The sequence below is a fragment of the Haplochromis burtoni genome, unplaced genomic scaffold (genome assembly GCF_018398535.1).
Source record: "Haplochromis burtoni strain Fernald_Lab_line unplaced genomic scaffold, NCSU_Asbu1 Contig_766, whole genome shotgun sequence".
NCBI lineage: Eukaryota > Metazoa > Chordata > Actinopteri > Cichliformes > Cichlidae > Haplochromis > Haplochromis burtoni.
The window spans coordinates 163,963-172,267 of record NW_024583127.1 but is presented as its reverse complement, the minus strand read 5'-3'; the positions used below and the strand labels follow the sequence as shown (position 1 = coordinate 172,267).

Genomic DNA, 8,305 nt, shown 5'->3' with positions numbered 1-8,305 from the left:
ATACAAGTCGTCACCTGAAGACATCAAACTGAAATATTTTATGATTATTTGCTGTTTTTGTTCATCTTTAAAGACTCTCCTGAGAGACTGTGAAAAGCTGCCAGGGAACCTGAATTGTTTCAGGTAGGTGGAAAACATACAAACACCGCAATAACAAAATAACACAAGTACCTATATTAAGAGGAGTCGGCGCCCCACAAACAGCTGTGGACGGCCTTGTTTGTGTAAACTCTTTGTTATCGAGAACAGATGAATAAATATCGCCACTTCACACTTCAGGAAACCTTTCCCTGCGTGTTCATCAGAAATATATTGATGACAATGAGCCTCAATAGTTTTTCTTTTTAAATAGATTTGATTTTTGTGGTTTTAAAATTGTTTTGTTAACATGTTTATTTATTTATTTTTATTTCAGTCTTTCAGTCTCCAGATTTAGAGGAGCCTCAGCCATCCATCTGTTTGATTTCCATTCAGCAGTCAAGAGGAGCTGCGAGATTATGAGATTCCAACAAATATAGAACTGACTCTTCTGTATTCACTTCACTCCAATAATAAATGCACCACTGTTTTATTTTCTTCCAGTTACTTTAAAGCACTTATTTTTTATATAATATAATATAATATAATATAATATAATATAATATAATATAATATAATATAATATATAATATAATATAATATAATATAATATAATATAATATAATATAATATGCCTTGGAGCTGGAGCTTCTGCTCTCATTAGATTCTAACTACACTACCCATGATGCCCTGCCCGTCCCGTTGCCAGGATACGTAACATTCCACAAAGGCCATTTTGACGCCGAAAAGCGAGTTTGGCTTGAACTCAGACGACAAGTAAGACATTTAAAACATATTTATCAGATTTGAGTTTAGCTCTGCCGGCAGGTCGTTTGTCTCTGCATGCCGAGTGTGTGCTGTCTCAGTTGGGTTAATCGGCTTAAAACCGCCGGTGTCGGCTTCTTGTTAGCTGTCTGCTGCTAGGTGGCTAATGCTACTGTAAACCGTTGTTTCTGATGGAGGTTTTACTGTGTCCGCCCGCAGCTGACCCGCCGGGCTCCGATGGAGCGGGCTGACCGGGACAGAGGAGGCCGCCTGCTGAAGAACCAGCCGTACGACGAGAGCCTGGATGTGGCAGACGCCGAGGAGGTACCGAGCGTGTACAGCCCGACTTCCCGCAGCCAGCCCCAGGTAATCTCCTCCTGTCCTTGCGGAGAGCTCCGGTTTAACCGGTGATCGTGACGCCTGCTCGTGTTTCTTCATTATTTAAAGCTCAAAGTGTTTCCAGTCACAAACTCGTCTGTGTAGAAACTGTGTAGAAATGACAGAAGAGTGAATCTGGTAATGTTAAGTGAGCATCATGTTTTAGAGCCCCAGTTTTTATTAAAACACTGAATAAAGTTTCCTTCCATCAGAGTTGAACTGTAAGCTGAGTCAGTCCTGCCATGCTCCAGGTTGGTCTCAGGTCACATGACCTGGTTTTGTTTCTTCGTCTTCCAGGTGGAGTTCAGGAGGAGCAGCAGGAGGGTTCACAGCCTGATGTCGGCCCACAGCAGCAGCGACGAGTTTGACGAGGACCATGGGAGGGGGAAGGAGCCGGGAGGGGGGCGGCCAGAAGAGGAAGAAGAGGATGATGACGAAGAAGATGATGATGACGACGAGGACTCCGAAGATGACGAATCGGAGGAGGACAGCAAGCTCCACAAGGCGCCGGAGGGCCTGTATGATCCCGCCGACTACGCCAACCTGCCCGTCAGCACCGACATCAAAGAGCTGTTCCAGTACATCACACGGTGAGCAGAGACACACATGTGCCAACTCACGTTTTTTAACACCATCTTGTTTCTGCTAAAACAAAAAAACCTTATCAAAGTTTATTGATAAAGCACCGAATCACAACAACAGTCACCTCAAAGCACTTTATTTGTTAAAGACCCTGCAGTAAGTCACGTAGTTGTCACGCACACATCTGGAGTTTCCGTGTTTTGTGTTTGTCTCAGATACACCCCCGAGTCCGTTGAGCTGGAGCACAACCTGAAGCCGTTTATCCCGGACTTCATCCCTGCAGTGGGAGACATCGACGCCTTCCTCAAGGTTCGAACACAATCGCACCTGATAGCATAGAAAGCGCGACCTCTGACCTCAGAGTGACCTCATGTTGTAATCCCACAGGTGCCGAGGCCCGATGGCAAACCGGACAACCTGGGGCTGCTGGTTCTGGATGAGCCCAGCGTGAAGCAGTCGGACCCGACGGTGCTGTCGCTGTTTCTGTCGGAGGAGACCAAGCAACACGGCGCCACCGAGGTACACACACACTCCTGTACACACACACACCTGTACACACACACACATCTGTACGCACACACACTCAGCATTAAAGTCAGAGTCACTCCTCATTGTTTCCTTTCCTGCAGGTGAAGAAGGTGACGAGCATCGCCAACCCTCAGAGCAACCCGCGGGCGGTGGACAGCTGGGTGGAGAGCATCAGCGCGCTGCACCGCTCCAAGCCGCCAGCGAGCGTCCAGTACAGCAGACCGATGCCTGATATCGACAGCCTGATGCAGGAATGGCCAACCGAGCTCGAGGAGCTGCTGGACCGCCTGCAGCTGCCGTCCGCCCGCCTGAACTGTGACCTGCCGCAGTATGCGGACATTGTGTGCAGCCTGCTCGACATCCCCGTCTACGGCAGCCGCGTCCAGTCCCTGCACCTGCTCTTCAGCCTCTACCTGGAGTTCAGAGACTCGCAGCACTTCACGCGCAGAGCTTAGTGGCTGGAAGTACCACATCCAAACGGTCACAAAAGCCTGTTCAGGAACTGAAAACTAACCCCAGATGTTCGACTATTTTGTGGCTGCTGTAAAAGTTTTTATTAGCTGAGAACCTGTTGCTCTGCTTTTGTTTATTTCCTCCTTTTGTTTTCTGTTTGTCCTCTGAAATAAAAGCCATGTTCAGGCTCTTTGTAAAAACACAGCTTTCGAGCTTCATCTAACCTAAGCTTACTTTCACTGCTCACCTGTGCCACCTGCAGCAGCCTGAATACTTCAGGGACCAGATGAAGGTCCTTGATAAACGCTGTAATAAACCAGCCGCTCAGAACAAGGTCACTGTCTGAACATCTGTAAAGTCCTGTGCCTGCAAAAAACGCCTGTTACTCAAAGATGCCCGTATATATTATATGTAATTAATAAAGTAAACTCTGTGAGTGTAACCCAGTCATAGATTACATATTGTTATAATTACACAAAATGTCTTCTTTATACCTGAATGTTAGGACCTTCAAGCCTGTATTTATATTCATTATGGTTAGAGCCCCTCCTCATTGTTCTTCTTCTTTGGTGCAACCCTGTAAATACAGTGTACCCCTTTGGCCTCTCCCATTTTCTACAATTCCCCTGTGGGGGAGGTGGGTGTCGTTTCCCTGTACCCTGTGCGACACTCATGTAATTCATATTTAGCCACCCTGATGTTTCTGATTGCGATTTTAGTTCAATTATTGTCATATTAATGCTAGCACGAATATATAATTATGGCTAGCTTGGAAGTTGTGATGGGTTGAGCGAACCCCCCACTGTTTGTATTTGGTTGTAGGAGCTGGAGCGAGCAAGTTATTTACTCGGAGGTCTTTCTTTTACCTTTCTTTGTCAGGTATGTCGGATTTTTTGCTGGTGTTTTTTTTTCTTATGTCAAAAATGTTCCATGTAAGTTCGTACTTTACGTTTAATGTAGAAATAAACGCAGAGCCTTTTCTACAATTCCCCTGTGGGAGAGGAGCTGGAGCGAGCACGTGTTTACTTGGAGGTTTTTCTTTTACCTTTCTTTGTCAGACACAACGCAGAAACACACCGGTTACATGAGGTCAAAGGTCAAGTTTGAAAGCTCCAAATATAATTTTAAAAGACGTTTTTAGAAGTTTTCTTTAGGTGTGTTTTACTTCTAAACATTTAGATTTTTAACACTAATTTAACAAGTAATCCTATTTTGTTCTATTAGTATTTTAAGTCATAATACTAAACAAGAAATCTGCGTCTCCTCCCTCCTCCCACAATGCACCGCACTGTTATTGTTTGGGCTTCTTCAACATGGCAGCCGCGGGCTGCCTCTTCCAGAGAACCCTGGACCGGTCCAGACCCGGTACTAACAAGGTGTGCTTCCTCTACTTACAGCCGCCAGGACGATCTTGATCGGTCTGATTGATTAACCGGTTCCTACAGCTGCTAAATCCCCCCGCCTTTTTGCCGCCACCCCATCCTCCACCAGACTCCATTCAAAAACCTTCAGCTTTATCTTGACCAGCGCAGTCAGTATGACGTGTTAGCGCTGCTGAATGATTCTCACATTAAAAAAAACATATGTGATATAGAAAAGGATCTGCTATGTTTACCGACCGAATACTAACCTAATATTACATAATAGAGACGTAGAAACATGTCCAAACTGTCTTGTATCCGTTAGCTTTTAGCCCGTAAGAAACATGCTTAAATGTCAGATTGTGGATGAGCTGCTTGAAAGCACTTTCTAAAAAGAAACAGCAACCCGTCTGGTGACTGAATGTTGTGCCGAAATCAAATTAGGATCATAAGTATTTAGAAAAATAGCCAGATGTGTTTTGGGTTTGTTCATTTGAAGGCGCGGAATAAGAAAATCATTGATTAGTACGTTTTTAAAATTGGATTTGGTTTGTGTGACGCACCTCTGCCTGAAGGCGTCAGTAAATTTTTGACAGCGAAATGACGGATTTAGAGAATAACCTGTTTTCATCCTTTAAACATTAATCTGTTTTTATGTTGTACGTGTTGTATTTTGTTTTTAAGACCACTTATCACTCAGACTTAAAGTAGAAACGATTCTGCTCAATTCCAGCTCCAAAATGTTTTATCCACTTTTTATTCACTAAAACTTTCATCAGTTTTACCTGAATGACAGTTTAAAATAATTATTTTATTTTATTTTGGCCCTTTAAGCTTCCCCCTGCTCCTCCTCCTTTAAGACAACTTTCTTCTCATTGGCTGCCCCTTCTGTCCTTTATGTGATGTCATACAGATCCAAGACTAGAAAAAACAGTGATAAACTAGAAGGTGTTTCTGCGTTGTGTCTGACAAAGAAAGGTAAAAGAAAAACCTCCAAGTAAACACGTGCTCGCTCCAGCTCCTCTCCCACAGGGGAATTGTAGAAAAGGCTCTGCGTTTATATTTCCATTAAACATAAAGTACGAAGTTACATGGAACATTTTTGACATAAGAAAAAAAACACCAGCAAAAAATCCGACATACCTGACAAAGAAAGGTAAAAGAAAGAAAGACCTGCGAGTAAATAACTTGCTCGCTCCAGCTCCTACAACCAAATACAAACAGTGGGGGACAGGGTTTCGCTCAACCCATCACAACTTCCAAGCTAGCCATAATTATAAATTCGTGCTAGCATTAATGGCGCCACATTTGTGGCACACACATACTACACATTTATAGCGTCTAACAAAACACAGGCATAATGATGACAATAATTGAACTAAAATCGCAATCAGAAACATCAGGGTGGCTAAATATGAATTACATGAGTGTTGCACAGGGTACAGGGAAACGACACCCACCTCCCACACAGGGGAATTGTAGAAAATGGGAGAGGCCAAAGGGGTACACTGTATTTACAGGGTTGCACCAAGGAAGAACAATGAGGAGGGGCTCTAACCATAATGAATATAAATACAGGCTTGAAGGTCCTAACAGTCAGGTATAAAGAACACATTTTGTGAAATTATAACAATATGTACTCTATGACTGGGTTACACTCACGGAGTTTACTTTATTAATTACATATAATATATACGGGCATCTTTGAGTAACAGGCGTTTTTTGCAGGCACAGGACTTTACAGATGTTCAGACAGTGACCTTGTTCTGAGCGGCTGGTTTATTACTGCGTTTATCAAGGACCTTCATCTGGTCCCTGAAGTATTCAGGCTGCTGCAGGTGGCACAGGTGAGCAGTGAAAGTAAGCTTAGGTTAGATGAAGCTCGAAAGCTGTGTTTTTACAAAGAGCCTGAACATGGCTTTTATTTCAGAGGACAAACAGAAAACAAAAGGAGGAAATAAACAAAAGCAGAGCAACAGGTTCTCAGCTAATAAAAACTTTTACAGCAGCCACAAAATAGTCGAACATCTGGGGTTAGTTTTCAGTTCCTGAACAGGCTTTTGTGACCGTTTGGATGTGGTACTTCCAGCCACTAAGCTCTGCGCGTGAAGTGCTGCGAGTCTCTGAACTCCAGGTAGAGGCTGAAGAGCAGGTGCAGGGACTGGACGCGGCTGCCGTAGACGGGGATGTCGAGCAGGCTGCACACAATGTCCGCATACTGCGGCAGGTCACAGTTCAGGCGGGCGGACGGCAGCTGCAGGCGGTCCAGCAGCTCCTCGAGCTCGGTTGGCCATTCCTGCATCAGGCTGTCGATATCAGGCATCGGTCTGCTGTACTGGACGCTCGCTGGCGGCTTGGAGCGGTGCAGCGCGCTGATGCTCTCCACCCAGCTGTCCACCGCCCGCGGGTTGCTCTGAGGGTTGGCGATGCTCGTCACCTTCTTCACCTGCAGGAAAGGAAACAATGAGGAGTGACTCTGACTTTAATGCTGAGTGTGTGTGCGTACAGATGTGTGTGTGTGTACAGGTGTGTGTGTGTACAGGAGTGTGTGTGTACCTCGGTGGCGCCGTGTTGCTTGGTCTCCTCCGACAGAAACAGCGACAGCACCGTCGGGTCCGACTGCTTCACGCTGGGCTCATCCAGAACCAGCAGCCCCAGGTTGTCCGGTTTGCCATCGGGCCTCGGCACCTGTGGGATTACAACATGAGGTCACTCTGAGGTCAGAGGTCGCGCTTTCTATGCTATCAGGTGCGATTGTGTTCGAACCTTGAGGAAGGCGTCGATGTCTCCCACTGCAGGGATGAAGTCCGGGATAAACGGCTTCAGGTTGTGCTCCAGCTCAACGGACTCGGGGGTGTATCTGAGACAAACACAAAACACGGAAACTCCAGATGTGTGCGTGACAACTACGTGACTTACTGCAGGGTCTTTAACAAATAAAGTGCTTTGAGGTGACTGTTGTTGTGATTCGGTGCTTTATCAATAAACTTTGATAAGGTTTTTTTGTTTTAGCAGAAACAAGATGGTGTTAAAAAACGTGAGTTGGCACATGTGTGTCTCTGCTCACCGTGTGATGTACTGGAACAGCTCTTTGATGTCGGTGCTGACGGGCAGGTTGGCGTAGTCGGCGGGATCATACAGGCCCTCCGGCGCCTTGTGGAGCTTGCTGTCCTCCTCCGATTCGTCATCTTCGGAGTCCTCGTCGTCATCATCATCTTCTTCGTCATCATCCTCTTCTTCCTCTTCTGGCCGCCCCCCTCCCGGCTCCTTCCCCCTCCCATGGTCCTCGTCAAACTCGTCGCTGCTGCTGTGGGCCGACATCAGGCTGTGAACCCTCCTGCTGCTCCTCCTGAACTCCACCTGGAAGACGAAGAAACAAAACCAGGTCATGTGACCTGAGACCAACCTGGAGCATGGCAGGACTGACTCAGCTTACAGTTCAACTCTGATGGAAGGAAACTTTATTCAGTGTTTTAATAAAAACTGGGGCTCTAAAACATGATGCTCACTTAACATTACCAGATTCACTCTTCTGTCATTTCTACACAGTTTCTACACAGACGAGTTTGTGACTGGAAACACTTTGAGCTTTAAATAATGAAGAAACACGAGCAGGCGTCACGATCACCGGTTAAACCGGAGCTCTCCGCAAGGACAGGAGGAGATTACCTGGGGCTGGCTGCGGGAAGTCGGGCTGTACACGCTCGGTACCTCCTCGGCGTCCGCCACATCCAGGCTCTCGTCGTACGGCTGGTTCTTCAGCAGGCGGCCTCCTCTGTCCCGGTCAGCCCGCTCCATCGGAGCCCGGCGGGTCAGCTGCGGGCGGACACAGTAAAACCTCCATCAGAAACAACGGTTTACAGTAGCATTAGCCACCTAGCAGCAGACAGCTAACAAGAAGCCGACACCGGCGGTTTTAAGCCGATTAACCCACCTGAGACAGCACACACTCGGCATGCAGAGACAAACGACCTGCCGGCAGAGCTAAACTCAAATCTGATAAATATGTTTTAAATGTCTTACTTGTCGTCTGAGTTCAAGCCAAACTCGCTTTTCGGCGTCAAAATGGCCTTTGTGGAATGTTACGTATCCTGGCAACGGGACGGGCAGGGCATCATGGGTAGTGTAGTTAGAATCTAATGAGAGCAGAAGCTCCAGCT

At 46.3% G+C, this 8,305-nt stretch overlaps 2 protein-coding genes across 4 annotated transcripts; one reads left to right on the top strand and one right to left on the bottom strand.

The window, feature by feature from the left end:
- The first annotated feature begins 754 nt into the window (after positions 1-754).
- On the top strand, positions 755-3,695 carry LOC121812733 (intraflagellar transport protein 46 homolog). Of its 2 annotated transcripts, none has more exons than XM_042215584.1 (6): positions 755-855; positions 1,063-1,209; positions 1,519-1,811; positions 2,019-2,112; positions 2,191-2,322; positions 2,433-3,695. In XM_042215584.1, exons 2-6 carry the CDS (start codon positions 1,081-1,083, stop codon positions 2,784-2,786), a joined length of 1,002 nt encoding a protein of 333 aa, XP_042071518.1. In that variant the 5' UTR covers positions 755-855; positions 1,063-1,080; the 3' UTR covers positions 2,787-3,695. The 2 variants fall into 2 exon arrangements, with proteins under 2 accessions (XP_042071518.1, XP_042071519.1); XM_042215585.1 differs by having other exon boundaries at positions 802-944.
- A 1,461-nt stretch (positions 3,696-5,156) lies between these two features.
- LOC102304873 (intraflagellar transport 46 homolog (Chlamydomonas)) lies at positions 5,157-8,266 on the bottom strand. 2 transcript variants are annotated; one of them, XM_042215586.1, is made up of 6 exons: positions 8,169-8,266; positions 7,815-7,961; positions 7,213-7,505; positions 6,912-7,005; positions 6,702-6,833; positions 5,157-6,591 (listed from the first exon to the last, which is right to left on the bottom strand). In XM_042215586.1, exons 2-6 carry the CDS (start codon positions 7,941-7,943, stop codon positions 6,238-6,240), a joined length of 1,002 nt encoding a protein of 333 aa, XP_042071520.1. In that variant the 5' UTR covers positions 7,944-7,961; positions 8,169-8,266; the 3' UTR covers positions 5,157-6,237. The 2 variants fall into 2 exon arrangements, with proteins under 2 accessions (XP_042071520.1, XP_042071521.1); XM_042215587.1 differs by having other exon boundaries at positions 8,080-8,225.
- Between the last annotated feature and the right edge of the window lie 39 nt (positions 8,267-8,305).

Bases quoted from the DNA above. Each gene is read 5' to 3' on its own strand.
- LOC121812733 (XM_042215584.1), top strand. From the start codon at position 1,081: ATGGAGCGGGCTGACCGGGACAGAGGAGGCCGCCTGCTGAAGAACCAG. The intron at 1,812-2,018 runs GTGAGCAGAGAC...TGTTTGTCTCAG, and splicing joins CTGTTCCAGTACATCACACG to ATACACCCCCGAGTCCGTTG. The intron at 2,113-2,190 runs GTTCGAACACAA...GTAATCCCACAG, and splicing joins ACATCGACGCCTTCCTCAAG to GTGCCGAGGCCCGATGGCAA.
- LOC102304873 (XM_042215586.1), bottom strand. From the start codon at position 7,943: ATGGAGCGGGCTGACCGGGACAGAGGAGGCCGCCTGCTGAAGAACCAG. The intron at 7,506-7,814 runs GTAATCTCCTCC...TTCGTCTTCCAG, and splicing joins CTTCCCGCAGCCAGCCCCAG to GTGGAGTTCAGGAGGAGCAG. The intron at 6,592-6,701 runs GTACACACACAC...CCTTTCCTGCAG, and splicing joins AGCAACACGGCGCCACCGAG to GTGAAGAAGGTGACGAGCAT.